This window comes from Ranitomeya variabilis, chromosome 1 (assembly GCF_051348905.1).
Source record: "Ranitomeya variabilis isolate aRanVar5 chromosome 1, aRanVar5.hap1, whole genome shotgun sequence".
NCBI lineage: Eukaryota > Metazoa > Chordata > Amphibia > Anura > Dendrobatidae > Ranitomeya > Ranitomeya variabilis.
The window spans coordinates 723,977,115-723,999,267 of NC_135232.1; the positions used below are offsets into that span (position 1 = coordinate 723,977,115).

The 22,153-nt window shown below is 42.9% G+C and overlaps 1 protein-coding gene across 1 annotated transcript in view; it reads right to left on the reverse strand.

The window, feature by feature from the left end:
- Positions 1 to 22,153, reverse strand: part of TC2N (tandem C2 domains, nuclear) — a 40,757-nt gene that overhangs the window by 13,191 nt on the left and 5,413 nt on the right. The window contains exons 2-9 of the mRNA XM_077249277.1: positions 20,537 to 20,663; positions 12,054 to 12,284; positions 11,574 to 11,744; positions 9,323 to 9,399; positions 8,250 to 8,325; positions 3,983 to 4,083; positions 2,696 to 2,812; positions 746 to 937 (exon numbers count right to left, since the gene is read on the reverse strand). Coding sequence (XP_077105392.1) covers positions 746 to 937; positions 2,696 to 2,812; positions 3,983 to 4,083; positions 8,250 to 8,325; positions 9,323 to 9,399; positions 11,574 to 11,744; positions 12,054 to 12,284; positions 20,537 to 20,597 — 1,026 coding nt within the window. The 5' untranslated portion in view covers positions 20,598 to 20,663. The remainder of the gene's footprint in view (positions 1 to 745; positions 938 to 2,695; positions 2,813 to 3,982; positions 4,084 to 8,249; positions 8,326 to 9,322; positions 9,400 to 11,573; positions 11,745 to 12,053; positions 12,285 to 20,536; positions 20,664 to 22,153) is intronic.

The following is a 22,153-nucleotide window of genomic DNA, read 5'->3' on the forward strand; positions in this document are numbered from 1 at the left end:
GGAGAATTAACATTTTTTGCAATTGGGTCTCATTAAAATTTTGCACCTTTTAGAAAATATGTTTCTCTGCACATTGCTGTCTGCAGCATGAGTTAACATAGATGAGTTACAAACTCCCAATCAGAAGCTCACTGACAGATTCTATCTTTTTCTCAGCTCCTCTCAGCCGATTTAGTGACAACAGACCACATCAAAGACAAGTTGAACCTTGTTGTGGCCATATCAGGAGAGGAGCTCAGAAAGCTTGCTGATAGACTTTCACCTCTGTGTGCTGCAGCCAAATAACCAACAATACTGCAGGAAAGAAAAGCGCAATAGAGTCTTATCTGATGGAGATTTTGAAATATACAATGAGATTGCACTCACCTAGTGTTTCCAAGAGAATAGCATAAAAAAATCCTCAGAGTTTAACAGCTGCGCAGATCCACTGGTCAAACTGGTGACCGACTCAGGATATTCAGTTTAGAAATGTTGTGGATATCATCCGTGCTGCTGTGAAAAATTAATGTCCAGGCGTATTGGAGAAGAAGGACTATATAGCATCTCCTGAGGAAGAAGTCCTAGTGACTTTGAAATGTGTTGAGAATAAACCATCGTCCTTCATCTCCAATACGCCTGGACATTAATTTTTCACAGCAGCATGGTTGATATCCACAACATTTCTAAACTGAATATGTTGCAGCTAAATGTGATTTGATCAGTGAAGGAAATATACAAAAGCCTCACAAAAAGGGTGGTTGCTCACCGATACTTTTGAAGACGGCACCACTTCCAGACAGTGCTCCATCTCCACCTCGCTTAGGTCCCGCAGTGATATCGAGCACTTGCTGATGGTCCTCTTACGTGGGGTCAAACTCAGGACCTTAAACACCAGCCGCACGTTCTGTAAAGTTTGTAGTTTGATGGCAAATACAAACGTTTCCATGAATTCCACATCCTGTAGAGGAAGAAGATAAAATGAATATGGTGCATTAAGGGCTGGATATATTAGGGGAAAATTGGGCAACTGCTCAACCTGCCCAACTATTTTAACTCCCACATTAAAACTGGCATCTTGGCTAAAACGTCACTGACCATTTGGAGACTAATTATGATTTGTGGGAACCCGAATGTTGAGACCATTATTGCCTGAGAACCCGAGGGCCCATAGTCCCCTAAATAAATGAATGGATGATAGTGAGAATGTACAACTATCTGCCTATTGGGAAGGTAGTTGTAAATGTGCAAATATCACTTCATTCACACAGGAAAGTTTTGACATCCAATTGTTGGGTTTAGTCGAGGTCACAGCAGCCGGATTCACAGTGATCATTCATACTCTTTTAATTTACCCCGTTGATAAATATTAAATGCTGTTAATGGGGGGTCTCCACTTAGATGGGACTGACATTTATAGACTGTGTCACACTATATAGTGGTATTACAGAGAGCACTGTATGGAGTTATTATGTATTTGGCCACAGTATAGCACTAGTATATGGGCACAATAAATCATTAGTCTCAGTTTTCTTTGGGCAAACCTGATTTTTCCCCTCTTGTTCCCTATGACATGTCCTTAAAACACAATCTGACTGCTCGATCTGACTTTCCAAATTGTTTTTTAAACTAGCAATAGATGGAGGGTTGTTCTGGCCAATAATCTGTATCTGTAGTAACAAGATAATAATCTATTCCATCTATTTGAAGAAGGGTTGCTGACTATTTTTTTATCTGCCAATGCCGACAGGTTTCCTAAAATCCACAAATCTATTCACACTTTGTAGCATATTTTCATATTTACAGAACAGTTGTGTTATAAATGGTAAAGATGGAGAAGAATTCCTCCTTCATTTAAGTGTATTTGTAGAAAAATAACCACTGCAATCTGTGATGGATATGTGATAAATGTTTGATTGTCTCTTCATGATCACATTAAAAGGGGTCCTGAGTTCCTTGTTTCTCTTCCTACTACTTAACCACGAAGAAGAGGTGATTTAACAGAGTCCCGGTCTAGCACACACCATGCAGACTCTATGGGAGTAATGGAAAGAGCCAAGTGCTGCTTAAAGGGGTGTTTTCACAAAATATACTTAGAAGCTAGGTAATGATCACTGGGAGTCCAACTGCTGGACCCACATCCCAAGAACAATCCCCTGTGTGAACGATGAGGCATTGCTTCTGAGTGATCACAGCTTCATTCACTTCTCAACCATTCGGTCAGTCTTATAAGAGTGAATGTAACCGTGCTCATACATGCACACTACTGCTCTGCTAACACAGGGAACTTTGAGATCTCTATTCTTAAAGTCATGGGGTTCCCAGCAGTCAGACCCCCAGTAATCGTATATTTATCCTATGAATAGATTGTAAATGTATTGTTTCGGAGGATCCTTTATAATTTTTGGATAACCACCTAGTGGCAGTGTAGGTCACTTTTTTGGGTGGCTTGACAGCTTCAATTACAAGATTTGCAGCTCTGCGGACAATGGGACTCTACAGATCCTCATGGCAGTCTTTTGGGTTAAAGAGAAGAGGAAAGATTGAATGTCTTGGTACCTCAGGGGGCCATGACCCTTTTTTAACTTACCAAGGGGTCATTCTTACTCCCTAAGGATCAGTGATCCCATGAAGCAATGTATATCTGTCACCACCATACCCCAATACACTGGAGGAAACTTGAAGGCAGCTATAATGATGTCTTGAGGACTTCACTTACCAGACAGGCTTCTTTAGCAGAGGATTTGAACTGGATGGGTTTGGGTAGGGTAATAATTCCTTTAATGTAGATATTTGGGGAGTGCCCGCAGCTCGCTGGCCAGTACAGATCCTTCAGCTGAGGAGGAACCGAGACCGTTCTTGTTAACACCAAGGTAATTATAGTCTTAAATTAATTATCCTGCTATCTCTGCATCTGTAGCAAACGAAATTGATCTTCAACCAGCCTGGAAGTCACTCTATAATAAATGTCAAGAACACCCCAGGAATAGTTAAACGGAGTCCAGATTTGCTTAACAAACCTGTTTAGTCTTGAAATTACATTGAGGCCTTATTTACACGTCAGTATTTGGATGCCAAAACCAGGAGTGTTTCCTAAACACAGAACAGGTGTCAATCTTTCAATTCTTGTTTTTCTATACAAGTTCCACGCCTGATTTTAGGACAACTGATTTATGAAAGTTTCTGAGGCTATAAATCAGCTAAGAGGAGATCAGAAGGAAGAAGATAAGATTTATAAAGTCTCCTGTCAGTCAATATCCTGGTTTTGTTAAGTAATGTCTTGCACATATTTATGTTTCACTTCCTAATCAGCTTTGAGATCTGCTTGGTGTCTCAATGAATTGTAAACCACCTTAGAGGCTGAAACCTGTCCTAACATAGTCCTGTTCACACTGCTGAAGTTTGTTACATTTTTTCGGGAGTTTAGGATGGACACTGATCTGTCCTCCTAGGTATAGACTAGGTATAGATCACACAGCTTTGCCTGGAATTATAAAATTGTTACTGAACTGTGACAAAATATTCCATCAGGACAAATTATCAGTCTCTGAATGTAAATTTCATTATCAGCAAGCAGAGATCTTTAATAAGGAACTGAAACACATTGGGCAATATTGACATTAAACTGGGCAAACTCCCCTCATATCTGTCAGAGAGGTTCTTATATTGAGCAATGCACAAATATGGGATTCTCCTGATGTCTGATATAAAGGAAATTACCTTCCTATGGGAAATTGTCCTAATAATAATAATTGGCAATAAAATGTGTGTTGTGTACATTCATATAGTGAAACGTCCATCTGTGCGGGCGAGGGAACGTCTCCCTTGTAAAGGCCTGGGTGGACATCCCATTTTGGTGCAACCTGTGCAGACGTACAGGGGACCAAGAGGTGAGAGGGCCACTACCACCTACAAAGCTACAAGCAGCTCCTGCCACAGAAACATAAGGGGGAGCATTATTGGACCCTGATCTTGCACAAAGGCCTTTTCTGTCTGTTTCGCTTACTTGTAGCACTGTAATCCAGATTTGCTCCACAGCTGTCACATATCGCAGCCTAAAATGTAACCGCCCAAACTCGCGCTCGTCCCCCGACAAGGTTATTGTGTCTGCAACAAAGGGAAAGTCAGTACAGAGAGAGTCAAGAATTCGGCGCTGGCTCAGGTTTCTATTATCCTGTAGTTTCTTTAACTTTTCTGTGTACATGATGTGAGTCAAAAGGAAATGTAATCGCTATGAAATGTTGCAAAATAGTCTTAAAAAAACATTCAATATCCTGCCCTCCAGCTAAAAAGGGTTAAGAAGTTTCCTAGTTCCAAAAGGCAATATTTATTGGCACTATGTGACTGTTGCCAGGCTGCATTGCATTCAGCTGTTAGATGGCATATGGGGTTGTCAGAAGTGGTGTCTTAGGAACCAGTCTGCCCATTCTAACTATTAGGCCAGAGTCACACTAAACATATGAAAAATCGGTCCGAGTCTCCCTTCCGAGAGTCGCACGAGTGTAATGTGAGTGTCATGTGAGTGCAATCCGATTTTTCACACCTAGCATCCGATTTCCATCTGAATGCAGTGCGATTGCTATCCAATTGCAATACGATTTTAACATGAGCTTTTACATAGAGCAATCCTCTATGTCAATTACACATCAAAATATTCATCAAAACACACATATATATATATATATATATATATATATATATATATATATATATATATATATATATATATATATATACTGCTCAAAGAAAATTAAGGGAACACTTAAACAACAGAATATAACTCCATGTAAATCAAACTTCTGTTAAATTAAACTGTCCACTTAGGAAGCAACACTGTTTGACAATCAATTTCACATGCTGTTGTGCAAATGGAATAGACAACAGATGGAAATTATTGGCAACTATCAAGACACAATAAAGGAGTGGTTCTGCAGATGGGGACCACAGACCACATCTCAGTACCAATGCTTTCTGGCTGATGTTTTGGTCACTTTTGAATGTTGGTTGTGCTTTCACACTCGTGGTAGCATGAGACGGACTCTACAACCCACACAAGTGGCTCAGGTAGTGCAGCTCATCCAGGATGGCACATCAATGCGAGCTGTGGCAAGAAGGTTTGTTGTGTCTGTCAGCGTAGTGTCCAGGGGCTGGAGGCGCTACCAGGAGACAGGCCAGTACACCAGGAGATATGGAGGGGACTATAGGAGGGCAACAACCCAGCAGCAGGACCGCTACCTCAGCCTTTGTGCAAGGAGGAACAGGAGGAGCACTGCCAGAGCCCTGCAAAATGACCTCCAGCATGCCACAAATGTGCATGTGTCTGGACAGTTAGAACCCGACTCCATGAGGATGGTCTGAGTGCCCGATGTCCACAGATGGGGGTTGTGCTCACAGTCCAACACCGTGCAAGACACTTGGCATTTGCCACAGAACACCAGGATTGGCAAATTTGCCACGGGCGCCCTGTGCTCTTCACAGATGTAAGCAGGTTCACACTGAGCACATGTGACAGACGTGACAGAGTCTGGAGACGCTGTGGAGAGTGATCAGCTGCCTGCAACATCCTTCAGCATGACCAGTTTGGCAGTGGGTCACTAATAGTGTGAGGTAGCATTTCTTTGGAGGGCCGCACAGCCCTCCATTTGCTCTCCAGAGGACTGCCAGACTGCCATTAGGTACCGAGAGGAGATCCTCAGACCCTTTGTGAGACCATATGCTGGTGCGGTTGGCCCTGGGTTCCTCCTAATGCAGGACAATGCCAGACCTCATGTGGCTGGAGTGTCTCAGCAGTTCCTGCAAGATGAAGGCATTGAAGCTATGGACTGGCCCGCCCATTCCCCAGACCTGAACACATCTGGGACATCATGTCTCGCACCATCCACCACCGTCATGTTGCACCACGGACTGTTCAGGAGTTGGCGGATGCTTTAGTCCAGGTCTGGGAGGAGATCCCTCAGGAGACCATCTACCGCCTCATCAGGAGCATGCCCAGGTGTTGTAGGGAGGTCATACAGGCATGTGGAGGCCGCACACACTACTGAGCATCATTTCCTTGTCTTGAGGCATTTCCACTGAAGTTGAATCAGCTTGTAACATCATTTTCCACTTTGATTTTGAGCATCATTCCAACTCCAGACCTCCGTGGGATATTAGTTGTAATTTATGTTGATCATTTTTAGGTTTTATTTTTCTCAACACACTCCACTATGTAATGAATAAAGATCTACAACTGGAATATTTCATTCAGTGATATCTAGGATGTGGGATTTTAGTGTTCCCTTTTTTTATTTTTTTGAGCAGTATATATACAGTATAATAGATAGAATAAAAGCCGACAATTCATGTGCCGTGCATAGTGAAATCACACAGTGACAGGTTAGAATAGAATAGATAGAATATATACTGTATATATGCACATAGAATACATAGAAATATAGATGTCAGTGACATATATATATATATATATATATATATATATATATATATGTATATATATGTATATATATATATATATATATATTGCATGCATAGATAAATAAAAGAAAAGCCGTCAATTCATCTGCCGTGTACCGTAAAATCACTGCAGGAGCCGACAGGGTAGAAGGGATGGATAACATACAGTAAATACAAATAGAATAGATATATAGATGTCAGTGACAAATACAATTAGTACAGTGTGTGTGCAAATTACTGTACATGTGTTTAATTAATAAAAGATTATTTTTCAGAAAAAAATGTTGTGGGCTCCCGTGCAATTTTTGTAACCAGCAGAGGGAAAGCCAACAGCTGGGGACCGATGTTTATAGCTTGTTAAGGGAGTAATACCCATGGAGATTCCCAGGCTATTAATATCAGCTCACAACTGTATACATAGCCTTTACTGACTATTAAAATGGGGGTCACTAAAAAAAATAATTTAGGAAGTAGGGTCCCCCTATAATTAATAACCAGCAAAGGCTATGCAGACATCTGTGGGCTGATATTTATGGACTAGGACAGACAGCCCAGGAATTTACAGGAACTGGAGGCTTTTGTCAAGAAGAGTGGGCAGCTTTACCATCTAAGAAAATAAGGAACCTCATCCACAACTACCACAAAAGACTACAAGCTGTCACATTGATGTTAGATCTCGGTATTAAGAAATGGGTTATATGAACTTTTGATCAGGGTCATTTGGATGTTTTGAGTTGTCATTATGATTTAAAAAGAGAAAACACAGTAGTTTGACAATAAATGGCTTCACCCAACCACTAACCATGAGTGGAGAAAAAGTTTTATTGTTATCATTCAGGTTCTCTGAAAAAAGTAGCAAGAAAGAAAAATTCTGTCGGGGTATGTAAACTTTTGAGCACAACTGTATACAGCTCTGGCAAAAATTAAGAGACCACTGCTAAATGTTCAGTTTGCTTATTTTTCTCTTCATAGGTATATTTTTGGGTAAAATGTAAATTGTTCTTTTAGTCTATAAACTTCTGACAACATGTCTCCAAATTTCCAAGCAATACATTTTGTATTTTTTTTCTGAAAAGGAGAAATGGTCAAAATGTAAAAAAAACAGTGCTTTCGGAGCTCAAATAATGCAAAGAAAACAAGTTCATAATCATTTAGAAACAACAATGCTAATGTTTTAACTGAGGAAGAGTTCAGAAATTAATATTTAGATTTTTAATCACAGCTTTCATGCATCTTGGCATGCTTTCCACCAGTCTTTCACACTGCTTCTGGCACAAAAATGTAAGCAGTTCCTCTTTGTTTGATGGCTTGTGACTATCCATCTTCCTCTTGATTATATTCCAGAGGTTTTCAATGGGGTTCAGGTCTGGAGATTGAGCTGCCCATGACAGGGATTTGATGTGGTGGTCTCTTAATTTTTGCCAGAGCTGTATATCTATTCTATTGATTCTCTTCTAATCTGTCAGTGTGATTTTACTGTAAGCGCATATGAATTTTAAAAGGACACCGGTGGGTAAAAAAAAACGGACAGCACTCGCATGGTCCGAGTGCTGTGCAATTTTTTTCTCACATCCATAGGCTTGCATTGGCGAGTCTCAGACGATATACAATTGCAGCATGCTGCGATATTACATGCACGTCGAATATGCCTAAGAAAATAAACGCTGATGTGAGCTGCCCCATAGATTAACACTGGGCCGAGTGCTATGCGATGCTTTCTTGCATAGCACTCGCCCATATTCTACGGTAGTGTGACGCCGGCCTTAGAGATATTTTCCTGTGTGTCCAGGGCAGAGATTGTGCTTGGACATGACACATACCTAGGCTGCGGTTACTGCCCTGTGAGTCCTTCCTGGAGGAGTTGCTGCTTCGAATACTGGAGACAGAGTCGTATCTCTGTAAAATGAGATTAAATCAGTTTAATATGATCCTGAAGTGGTCCTGTGCTTTGTTAACCAGTACAAAGAGTGGATTCCCACACTGAGGGGATACCTTTATAGCTAAGACCAGCATCCAGCTTAGCTGCCATTGGGGTTCATGAAAATATGGCCAACAGGAACGTGATGACTTTAGTGAACACTTTGTCATTTCCTCTCATGCATCAAGAACCTGATCTGCTTAAACCTCCTGCAACTGTTGTCATGAGCATGAATATGTAAGAAAGTAATCTCCTGTCCAGCTATCACCAGCTGTATAGTTGACATTGATCCATTAGGCCGGAGTCACACTACAGCGAGATACGTCTGAGTCTCGCAGGTTAAAACCAAGCTGTGACACCAGCACTCCGGAGCGGAGTGTGCAGCTCCATGTATTGCTATACGGCCGCACGCGCTGCTCTGGAGTGCCGGTGCCAGAGCTTGGTTTTAACCTGCGAGACTTGGCCGTACCTCGCTGTGTGTGATCCCGGCCTGATGGAGAATTTTCCTTCTAATATGTATTTCTCAGCAGTTTTCTTTTTGGCTTTCTTCACCAATGTTATAGATTAGTCTACGCAGTTTGAGATTGAAGAATTAGACAGAGGCATTTTTTGGCCACCACAGAAGTAGATTGTTTTTACACAAAAAAAATCTAATAATAAAATTTCATAAAATGTCACCACCACACAAAAATAAAATTTGTGTAGAAGCTGCAAATGATAGTAAGCTGGTACAAATGAATAAAAAAATGGGGCATGTGTGAAAATAGACACAAAATCAATTGCAAAAGTTTGGTTTTGTTTTTATTTAATTTTTGTCACTGGTCACATGCAATTTGTCTGTGTTTTTTTTTTCGTGTCTTTTTCTACAGCAATATCTCAATATCTAAGTATTCCAACACCCCTTCTCTCCACCCACCTGCCAGGACACGCACAAGTTAATAGACACAGGTTATTCCACCTGTCACCTTCTCATACCTGGATGTAGTTGCTGAGGTCATAGAGGGAGCTGCTCCCTGGAGATTCGCTCATTTTGATGTTTCTCAGGTCACAAACTAGAAGACACCCCGAAATGATAGGATTTAGTTTCAGCTTTGGGTCAGCACCAACAGAGGAAAAGTTTTATCTCAGTACATGAGATTATTATTATTATTTATATAGCACCATTAATTCCATGGTGCTGTACATGAGAAGGGGTTACATACAGAGTTATAGATATCACTTACAGTAAACAAATTTACAATTACAAACTGGTACAGAGGGGAGAGGACCCTGTCCTTGCGGCTTACATTCTACAGGTTCATTCTTACATTCTGAGATGGCCGAGGTTGGCGACCACCATGGTGCAGAGCACCGAAGGCAGAGCAGGGCTCTGCTCAACATCCAGCAAGGTGCAGCCCTGAACTCCTTTCTGATCAAACACTGTGATTAATGCTCAGATCATCTTTATTTACTTATTATTATTATTTATTTACTCTGATTTCATCAGTCCATTGCTGTACGGTGAGTGTAGATGAGGCAGATGGAACTTGTACATAAGAAGTACTGCTGCTCCTATCATGTACATGGGACAATTACGTCCACAGATGTGTAGCTCCTTGTAGCTCATCCTGCGATTTCTTTCCATGCTGACTGTCGGTCTATGTGGAAATTCGGCAATATGCACTAGCACTTTGGCTATGATGGGTGCATATACTCTGTGTGCGGTCCCTTGGGGCTCTTTCAGACAAGCATATGATTCGGACTTGTGCTGTCAGAATAAAAATCGCACAGCACTAGGACTAATGTAATTTAGCAGGGACGTTCAAGTGACCGTTTTTCCACACGGACACTCGTCGTAGCATGCACTAGTTTCTACGACATCTCAGGTGAGATGCTCCTATACAAGTCTATCAGTGTGCAAAAACAATCGGATCCCATATGGGTCATCCAAATAGATCTGATTTTTACCGATATGTTGCCATTATTAACATTATTATTATTTACATGTGAGGAGGGATATACTGTACATAATAAAAGACAAGTACAATAATCTTAATCAATACAAGTCATGACTGGTACATAAGGAGAGAGGACCCTGCCCGCAAGGGCTCACAATCTACAAGGTTTGGGTGATTAAACAATAGGCGAGGGTAGAGCTGGTCGTGCAGCGGTTTGGTCTATCGGTGGTTACTGCAGGTTGTAGGCTTGTCAGAAGAGGTAGGTCTTCAGGTTCTTTTTGACGGTTTCGATGGTAGGCGAGAGTCTGATATGTTGTGGATGAGAGTTCCAGAGTAGAGGGGATGCGCAGGAGAAATCTTGTATGCGATTGTGGGAAGAGGAGATAAGAGGAGAGTAGAGATAGAGATCTTCTGAGGATCGGAGGTTGCGTGCAGGAAAGTACCAGGAGACGAGGTCACAGATGTATGGAGGAGACAGGTTGTGGATGGCTTTATATGTCATGGTTAGGGTTTTGAACTGGAGTGGTTAGGTAATGGGGAGCCAGTGCAGGGATTGACAGAGGGGAGAGGCCAGGTAATAGCGGGGGGACAGGTGGATTAGTCGGGCAGCAGAGTTTACAATAGATTGGAGGCGTGCGAGAGTGTTAGAGGGGAGGCCACAGAGCAGGAAGTTGCAGTAGTCAAGGTGGGAGATGATGAGGGCATGGACTAGGGTTTTTGCAGATTCTTGGTTGAGGAATGTATGGATCCGGGAAATATTTTTGAGTTGGAGTCGGCAGGAAGTGCAAAGGGCTTGGATATGTGATTTGACGGAGAGATCAGTGTCAAGTATTAACATATACATTTTAAAGTATTCATGACTAATGACAGATTTAACACGGATGTAAAATGCTGATGAAAATAAGGGTGAGAATTGTCTGAGTTTTGTGGATGGAGATCAGGCTATTTTTAATCCGCTAGTCTGAACCCCACCTCAGCGACTGAATTACCCTACAATACTTGAAGCAACGTCATGAAACATCCAGTACCCGAGCAGGAAGTGTTACACACAAAACAGTGCCCCTCCTATGCGGATTACTTTACCAAGCATGATCCCACCCCTGCAGAATATCTCACAGATCACCTCCAACCTTTGTAAAATACATCGGAGATGCTACACTACATGCACAATGTATTCTGTGATGCACTGCATTGCACTCTACCTGTAGACAGTCTCATAGTGACTCCACCTGCACTATGTTAGGCTTGCATCGTCTATGATCATGAGATAGCAGATTTGACGTACTCACCTGAACCATACAGCCTGGCATTATTTGGGTTCAATGTTGCCCGCCGGTTTAGGTCAGGTGAAATATGCTGCAGGGCGTACCCCGGGTTATAAACCACATCGTAATTAGGTCCTTGTTGATACATAGTGGACAGTTCAGTCTTCCTGTCAGTGAAAGTGGCTCTCGCAGATCCTGTGTGACAGGAAGATTAGCCGTGTTACGCAGCAATGGATGACACAAGAGCGATATGACTGTGACACAATGGCCACTAAAGGTCAAGGATACAGATCAGCGTCACCCTGCGACTACCTGCCACATCTCCTGTGACAGTGACTGATGCATCACATCTCCATTCTCCTAACACAACATTGTAATAATGTGTCCTCCTCACATGGGAAGGTGAAGACTAGTAATCAATTACAAATGTGGCCGACCCTGGGCGATATATTTACTGGAGACATGTACTTTGGGGCAGTGATAGATTATAGGGCTATGAGTTACCTTTCAGACCATCCATGTGTGTTGGACTGGTCACTGTTCTTGGCTGAATGTAGGATGGTGTAAATGTTGGGACAACAAATGGCACATCTCGACCGTCCACCGGCAGTTTGGATAATAAATAATCCTCAGTGCACCCCACCTGCCGCTTAATGGACACGGATGACATTGGGGGAAGTTCCACAATGTGGGAGCCTTTCCTGGATGCATCAGTGCTTCCCACATCAGGCAAGGCTGAAAAAGGCAGAAATTCCCATTAATTACAGAGATGAGTATTGTGCAGATCACAAAATCATTATATAGATAGTGTGGAAAAAAGGGTCAGGATTGTAAGATATTAGAGCCAGAGGTTTTGAGTACAAAAGCGCCGCCATATCTCCATCTCCACATCATTGTCAATCTACACACTTAGTTGATATGAAAATTTATTTATACAAGGAGGTCGTCGCTGCCAGAACAATTGCATTCATAGCTGTGTATATTCCGAGACCTACTATACAATAGCATGTACAGCATCGGGTGCAAAGTTGGAGTATCTAAGCTTATTATGTGTGATGTTTTCTTCTGAGCTGCTGTATCTAATCTTATAATGCATACTATTATCTACTGAGCTATGTATCTAATCCCTTATTGTTAGATACTGTTTACTGAGCTGTGTATCTAATCCTATCCTATGTAATACTGTCTGCTGAGTCATGTATCCAATCCTATCATGTGTGATACTGTCTGCTGAGTAATGTATCTAATCCTATCATGTGTATATTGTCTCAAGAGTTATGTATCTAATCCTATTATGCATGCTTTTTGGGTGCTACTGTATCTAATCTTGCTATGTGATACTGTCTGCTGAATGGATTAGATATATAGCTCCACAGATCGGCTTAGACATAATCAAGTGATACTATAGTGATGCACTTTAGGTAATCCGCTTATGTGTGATATTGTTGAAGTATCCACTGTATCTAAGCTTAAAGGGTAATTGCCATCTTTGTAAATGTATATTATTAGATAGTGGTTGTAAAAATCAAGCACTTTTCCAATTTACTGCTTAATAAAATTTGCAGCCGTTCTTGAGCTATAAACAATTTACTTTTGGTTCCAACTCATTGCCTAGGAGACCGACCACTGCTGCTGTCTCCCTACTAAATTCTGCCCTGAAGCTGTCCGAGATTAAGAGATGACAGCGCGCTCCATAGATCCTGGCAGCTTCTGATCAGAACTTACAATAAGAATTTGTTGCTGTACACTACACGCCTGTCCCTAGGCTGAAATGGCTGAAAACAATAGATTGTACAACCCCTGGCAAAAATTATGGAATCACTGGCCTTGGAGGATGTTCATTCAGTTGTTTAATTTTGTAGAAAAAAGCAGATCACAGACATGATACAAAACTAAAGTCATTTCAAATGGCAACTTTCTGAGCCAAATTTTTAAAATCTGACCAGTGTCACTTTATGTGGTAATAACTCTGGAACGCTTCAACAAATTCCAGTGATTTTCGTTACACATTATACTTTATGATAATGGTAAATTTAGGTCAATATGTTTTGTGTTTATTTATAAAAAATATCAGAAATTTGAGAAAAATGTTAAAAAATTAGCAATTTTCAAACTTTAAATGATTATCCCTTTAATCCAGAGAGTCATACCACAGAAAAACATTAACAAATAACATTTCCCTCATGTCTGCTTTACATCAGCACCATCTGTAAAATGTTATTTATTTTGTTAGCATTTTAGGAGGTATAAAATGTAGCAGTAATTTTTCATTTTTTCAAGGAAATTTACAATATTTTTTTTTTTAGGGTCCTACCCATGTTTGAAGTGCCTTTAGGGGTCCCATATATTGGGAAGCTCCCAAAAGTGATACCATTTTAAAAACAGCACCCCCTGACATATTGAAAACTGCTGTCAGGTAGTTTATTAACCCTTCAGGTGATATTCAGGATTTAATGCAAAGTGGCATGACAGAAATGAACATTTTTATTTTTGCCACCTAAATGTCGCTAACTTCTGAACAGGTTACAACAGCCCGTCAGACTCTAAGGGTACCGTTACACTAAACGATTTACCAACGATCACGACCAGCGATACGACCTGGCCGTGATCATTGGTAAGTCGTTGTGTGGTCGCTGGAGAGCTGTCACACAGACAGCTCTCCAGCGACCAACGATGCCGAAGTCCCCGGGTAACCAGGGTAAACATCGGGTTACTAAGCGCAGGGCCGCGCTTAGTAATCCGATGTTTACCCTGGTTACCAGTGTAAATGTAAAAAAAAAACAAACACTACATACTTACATTCCGGTGTCTGTCGCGTTTCCCGGCGTCCGCTTCCCTGCACTGTGTAAGCACCGGCCGTAAAGCAGAGCGGTGACGTCAACGCTGTGCTCTGCTTTACGGCCGGCGCTGACACAGTGCAGGGAAGCAGACGCCGGGGAACACGACAGACACCAGAATGTAAGTATGTAGTGTTTGGGGTTTTTTACATTTACAATGGTAACCAGGGTAAATATCGGGTTACTAAGCGCGGCCCTGCGCTTAGTAACCCGATGTTTACCCTGGTTACCAGTGAAGACATCGCTGAATCAGCGTCACACACGCCGACTCAGCGATGTCAGCGGGTGATCCAGCGACGAAATAAGGTGCTGGCCTTCTAGCTCCGAGCAACGATGTCACAGCAGGATCCTGATCGCTGCTGCGTGTCAAACACAATGATATCGCTATCCAGGACACTGCAACGTCACGGATCGCTAGTGATATCGTTGTTAAGTTGTTCAGTGTGAAGGTACCTTAAGGCCGCTATTTGGTCATGAATTGACATGGTAAACATCAGGACCACACAATCATGATCTGAGGGCACCAGCTGGGATAAAGAGGAAGCCCCCACACTCTGATAACCATTTATATGATGTAGTCACTATTGACAGCAGCATCTAAGGGGTTAAACAGATTTGGACGGTGCAAACACTGATCATGGCTGATGCAGCAAGTTGTCAGCTATAGTGTACAGCTGACAGCGGCTGGATTGTCACCTGTATGGGGAGGCTATTCTCTTATATCTCAGGTCAGTTAAAAGAAGTATTGGCGGTCATTAAGGGGTTAAGAACCACTAAAAGAAATAAAAAAAATGTGGTAGTCACTAATGGTTACTTTTTTATCCAAGCATAGGGGGAAAATTATGGAATCACTCAATTCTGAGGAGAAAAATAAGGAATCACCATGTGAATTTTAATTCCCAAAACTAACACCTGAATCAAATTAGATCTGCTCGTTAGTCTGCATCTAAAAAGGAGTGATCACACCTTGGAGAGCTGTTGCACCAAGTGGACTGACATGAATTATGGCTCCAACACGAGAGATGTCAATTGAAACAAAGGAGAGGATTATCAAACTCTTAAAAGAGGGTAAATCATCACACAATGTTGCAAAAGATGTTGGATGTTCACAGTCAGCTGTGTCTAAAATCTGGACCAAATGCAAATTACATGGGAAGGTTGTTAAAGGCAAACATACTGGTAGACCAAGGAAGATATCAAAGCGTCAAGACCGAAAACTTAAAGCAATAGGTCTCCAAAACAGGAAATGCACAACAAAACAAATGAGGAATGAATGGGTGGAAACTGGAGTCAACGTCTGAGACCGAACTGTAAGAAATTGCCTAAAGGAAATGGGATTTACATACAGAAAAGCTAAACGAAAGCCATCATTACCACCTAAACAGAAAAAAACAAGGTTACAATGGACTAAGGAAAAGCAATAGTGGACTGTGGATGAAAGTCATATTCACTGATGAATCGCGAATTTGATTGGGCAAGGTGATGATGCTGGAACTTTTGTTTGGTGCCGTTCCAATGAGATTTATAAAGATGACTGCCTGAAGAGAACATGAAAATTTCCACAGTCATTGATGATATGGAACTGCATGTCGGGTAAAGGCACTGAGGAGATGGCTGTCATTACATCTTCAATAAATGCACAAGTTTATGTTGATATTTTGGACACTTTTCTTATCCCATCAATTGAAAGGATGTTTGGGGATGATGAAATCATTTTTCAAGCTGATAATGCTTCCTGCCATAGAGCAAAAACTGTGAAAACATTCCTTGAAAAAGGACACATAAGGTCAATGTCATGGCCTGCAAATAGTCCAGATCTCAATCCAATTGAAAATCTTTGGTGGAAGTTGAAGAAAATGGTCGATGACAAGGCTCCAACCTGCAAAGCTGATCTGGCAAAAGCAATCAGAGAAAGTTGGAGCCAGATTGATGAAGAGTACTGTTTGACACTCATTACGTCCATGCCTCAGACTGCAAGATGTTATAAAAGCCAGAGGTGGTGCAACAACATACTAGTGATGCTTTGGAGTGTTTTTTTGTTTGTTTTTCATGATTCCATAATTTTTTCCCCAGAATTGAGTGATTCCATAATTTTTCACCTATGCTTGGTTAAAAAAAGTAACCATTACTGACTACCACATGTTTTGTTCTTGATTTCTTTTAGTGTTTCTTAAAGCCAGAAAGTTGCCATTTGAAATTACTTTAGTTTTGTGCCATGTCTGTGATCGGCTTTTTTTCTACAAAATTAAACAACTGAATGAACATCCTCCAAGGCCGGTGATTCCATAATTTTTGCCAGGGGTTGTAGTAAATAGCATCACAAATGGAGATAATATAGACTTTTGCTGTTTTACGTGTCAGAAATCGTGCTGCTGTGATAGATCCAAGCAGGAGTGGAGCTGTGATAGTATGTGTGCGCGTACAATAGACCTCCCTTAGTAAATACTTGCGCAAACCTGGAGACTCCCAACGGGCGGCATGAGCTCCACACTCCTATCTAACTTCACCTCTGTCACAGTCACATTATGACAATTGACAAGTTAATAAACCCTCAGCTGGCAGAGACATTGCTCGATTAACAGTTTGTTCTGGAAGAGCTTCATCTGTGGACATAACACCAGGGATCGTGTCTGCTGATGGGTTAGAGTTCAGTTCCTACCAGGACCAGCACCTGTGTGTGGGTTTCCTCTTCATATCCCTGTTTCCTTCCACAGAGAGGGACATTTCCTCTTATGTACAATAGAGAGAATAATAGAAATGATGTTTATACCTTCCCGATAATCCAGAGCATATAATCTACAATCGCACAAGTGCTCATGTAGTTTTATTGCCTCAAGTGCTGAACTCTGAGTTTTCTTATCATTACATGCTGCATTATAGGGTTAGTTTCTGCATTCATGTTAATATATATCCTAATTTTTGTATAATTAAAAAATCTGCAGTGTTCCAATAAACTTTGGGGCAATTTATCTGGACTGAAGCCAAATTTTGCTACATTCTGCTCTGTCCCTTTCTTAAGATCCCTTTTTTCTCTTTTTCTGTACAATTCTGTCCGCCTTCCTCCAGACCCCTCTGTCTGCCTTTATCCGGACCCCTCTGTTTGCTTTTCTCCAGACCCCTCTGTTTGCTTTTCTCCTTACCTCTCTGTTTGCCTTCCTCTGGATCCCTTTGTTTGCCTTTCTCTGAACCCCTCTGTTTGCCTTCCTCTGAACCCCTCTGTTTGCCTTCCTCTGAACCCCCCTGTTTGCCTTCTTCTGGACCCCTCTGTTTGATTTTCTCCAGACCCCTCTGTTTGCCTTCCTCTGATCCCCTCTGTATGCTTTCCTCCCAACCCCGTTTGCTTTTCTACTGACCCTTCTGTTTGCCTTCCTTCAGACCCCTCTGTTTGCTTTTCTCTGATTCCCTCTGTTTGCTTTCCTCTGATCCACTCTGTTTGCCTTCCTCTGGACCCCTCTATTTGCCTCCCTCCCATCCTCTCTGTTTGCTTTTCTACTGACCCTTCTGTTTGCCTTCCTTCAGACCCCTCTGTTTGCTATCCTCTGATCCCCTCTGTTTACTTTCCTCTGATACCCTCTGTTTGCCTTCCTCCGGACCCCTCTTTTTGCCTCCCTCCCATCCCCTCTGTTTGCCTTCCTCTGAATCCCTCTGTTTGCCTTCCTCCGATCCCCTCTTTTTGCTCTCCTCCGAACCCCTCTGGTTGCCTTCCTCCAATCCCCTCTGTTTGCTTTCCTCCGGACCCCTCTGTTCACCTTCCTCTGGACCCCTCTGTTTGCTATCCTCTGATCCCCTCTGTTTACGTTCCTCTGATCCCCTCTGTTTGCCTTCCTTCGGACCCCTCTTTTTGCCTCCTCACATCCCCTCTGTTTGCCTTCCTCTGAACCCCTCTGTTGGCCTTCCTCCGATCCCCTCTGTTTGCTTTCCTCTGAACCCCTCTGGTTGCCTTCCTCCAATCCCCTCTGTTTGCTCTCCTCCAGACCCCTCTGTCCACCTTCCTCCGGACCCCTCTGTCCACCTTCCTCCGGACCCCTCAGACCTGTTTTCCCTACCACATTCCTCTGACATTGGCTTAGCTCCAAGGAGGCCCCTTATGCACATTTAGATGGTCCCCCTGTCCCACCAGAATTGGAGGCTTTGGCTGACTTTCTCTGTATATGGAGCCTTTACTTGTGACTAGGACTGAGTACAATGGCATCTTCTATAAGCCATGAACAGCTTTACCTCTGATGCTCACAGCAAATATTTCATTTACTGACAGCGAGTGCAGATCTTAGGAATGCTGAAAGCTGAGACATGAAATTAATTAGAAATGTGTAGAATAGTTCTTTGAAGAAAACCGTGGTCAAGAGTTTGTCTACTTTGATTTGTCCCTGCACCTAATGATCCGGAGGGTCTGGCCTTTGTACCTGCCCGAGAACAGAAGCTTCAGGCAGCCCCAATTGTCATCAATGAAAAGCCATGAAATGCATGGATGCCCCCAATGGTCCAGAACAAGAGCTGCTGTTCTCTCTACAAAAAGGGATGATGGTTTCAGAAAACACTTTATCATGTGTCCTAATGTACAGGTGGATGTAATGGAGGGGTCCTTGTCATGCCTTTGTCCAAAGTGGAGGACCCCTTTAAGTTTATTTGGTTTCATAGGGTCTTGTGAGGAAAACCTCCCAAATAACGCAGGTGTAGATCACACATGTAGAGCCATGTGAGCGCATAGCTGATTATCAGTATCAGGTATTTACAGGGCTGCTGATATTTCTTCATTTGTTAAGGGAGGATATTAGGGAGTAGCATGGTGACAGGCGTATGTAGAGGACCACAGATCCCTAGAAATATTCACTAACAGTAAAGTTATGAAAGTTTAGTTTACTTACTGAGGGACAGGGGTCCTCTAGTGATTGGCAGGATGGTGCCAACAGCCTATTGTCTGACAATAATTGGAGAGGAACAAAGTTGTTGGATTGCTACAAAAAATCCTAACCCAAAATGGTAAAAAAAATTACCCTCTCCTGCAAAAGAGATGACAATAAGCCTCCAATTATCTAGTAATGTGTCATTTTTGGACTACATGTTAAGATGCGGGAGATGCTGATTAAACTTCACACAAAATGAACATTATAGTATAAAGATAAGATACGTGTAGGATGTGTGAAGATAAACCTTCCCTAGATTAGATCAGCTCAGCAGGGAATATCGCTCATTATAGGATTTGGTACATCAACTCTACCAACATATCACACATTATAGGATTAGATACTGGAGCTCAGCAGATAAGATCACATATTAGGATTATGGAAGGCAGCTCAGCAGACAGTATCACACAGGACAGGATTAGATACACAGCCCAGCAGGCAGTATCACACAGGATAGGATTCTAAAGATACACAGCTCAGCAGACAGTATCACACAGGACAGGATTAGATACAAGGCTCAGCAAACAGTATCACACAGGACAGGATTAGATACAAGGCTCAGCAGACAGTATCACACAGGATAGGATTAGATACACAGCTCAGCAGACAGTATCATACATAATAGGATTAGATACAAGGCTCAGCAGACAGTATCATACATAATAGGATTAGATACAAGGCTCAGCAGACAGTATAACACAGGATAGGATTAGATACACGGCTCAGCAGACAGGATCACACAGGATAGGATTAGATATACGGCTCAGCAGACAGTATCACACAGGACAGGATTAGATACAAGGCTCAGCAGACAGTATCACACAGGATAGGATTAGATACAAGGCTCAGCAGACAGTATCACACAGGACAGGATTAGATACACAGCTCAGCAGACAGTATCATACATAATAGGATTAGATACACGGCTCAGCAGACAGGATCACACAGGATAGGATTAGATACACAGCTCAGCAGACAGTATCACACAGGACAGGATTAGATACAAGGCTCAGCAGACAGTATCACACAGGACAGGATTAGATACATGGCTCAGCAGTCAGTATCACACAGGATAGGATTAGATACACAGCTCAGCAGACAGTATCACACAGGACAGGATTAGATACACAGCTCAGCAGACAGTATCATACATAATAGGATTAGATACATAGCCCAGAAGGCAATATCACACAGGACAGGATTAGATACACAGCCCAGCAGGCAGTATCACACATGATGATCGTACCGTTCTTGCCATCAGGTTGGAAACATCCTTTGCAGCAGCTCTTGATGAACTCTGCCGCCATCCTACATGTGTGAGGTTCGCTGTATCCCACCGAACAGAGGCGAGATGGATTATCAATCAATCAGTCCTAGAAACAGAGGAAGACCACATTACTGTACACCTACATCCTCGCTCTGCAGCTCATCCTGGCTACCTGGACAGGTGCACACCGGGGCGAGGCCATGCAGATCTGCTGCTTGAGTCACTTTTGGCTTAACACTTAAAGATAAGGAAGAAAAAATTGGGGGAAATTTACAGACGAGACCCTGCAGATTGGAATATTTCCACTGCTTTGTCCTATCAGCATCCAGCGCTCTCTGGGAGAAAATCTAGCAAGGGTGGACATATCATTGGTGTGGCCGTACAGGGGCCCAAAAAGTCAGGGGGCCACATCCACCTCCAAAACAGGTGGAATGGTATATTATGATGAGTTATTGGACTGCAAAGTGCCCACATCCTGTTCTTGCATAGGGGCCCTCTGCTGAACTGAACCCTAGTCTTTGACTGTAGCTTAGCTGTCCTTCACCATGCTTTACACTGCAGCTCTACTTCCTTAGGGCTGTCCCACACGTCCAGATAATTCCGGTACCGGAATAAATCGGTACCGGAGTTATCCGTGTCCGTGTGCCTGGGAACTCACGGAGGCCATACGTGCGGCACACGTGTGCCGCCCATATGGCGAGTGGGTACCACACGGAGCGTGTGGTACCCACTCTGCATGGTGCTGAAGCTGCGATTCATATCTTCCCTGCAGCAACGTTTGCTGTAGAGAAAATATGAAGAATAGTGTTTAAAATAAAGATCTATGTGTCCGCCGCCCCCCCACCCCCTGTGCGCCCCCCCACCCCCTGTGCGCCCCCCCGCTGGTCAGAAAATACTTACCCGCTCCCTCGCTGCTTCCTGGTCTGGCCGCGGCTTCTCCTGCATGCGGTCACGTGGGGCCGATCATTTACAGTCATGAATATGTGGCTCCACCTCCCATAGGGGCGGAGCCGACTATTCATGATTGTAAATGATCGGCCCCACGTGACCGCATACAGTAGGAGGTGCGGCCAGACCAGGAAGGAGCGAGGGAGCGGGTAAGTATTTTCTGACCAGCGGGGGGGGGGGGGGGGGGCGCACAGGGGGTGGGGGGGCGGCAGACACATGGATCTTTATTTTTCACACTATTCTTCATATTTTCTCTATAGCAAACGCTGCTACAGGGAAGATATGAATACCGGCTTCAGCACCATGTGGGGGGGACAGCGCTTACTGTAGCGCTGTCTCCGGCACGCCACACGGACCCCAGACGGAGAATGTCCGTGTGAGGTCCGTGTTTTACGCGGACCCATTGACTCTATTGGGTCCGTGTAAAACGTGCGCTCCCACGAACACTGACATGTCTCCGTGTTTGGCACACGGAGACACGGTCCACAAAAAATCAATGACATCTGCACAGATGCATTGATTTTTATGGGTCTACGTGTGTCAGTGTCTCCGGTACGTGAGGAAACTGTCACCTCACGTACCGGAGCCACTGACGTGTGAAACCGGCCTTAGGACAACAGCTATTATTGATCTAGCCTAATTTCATTA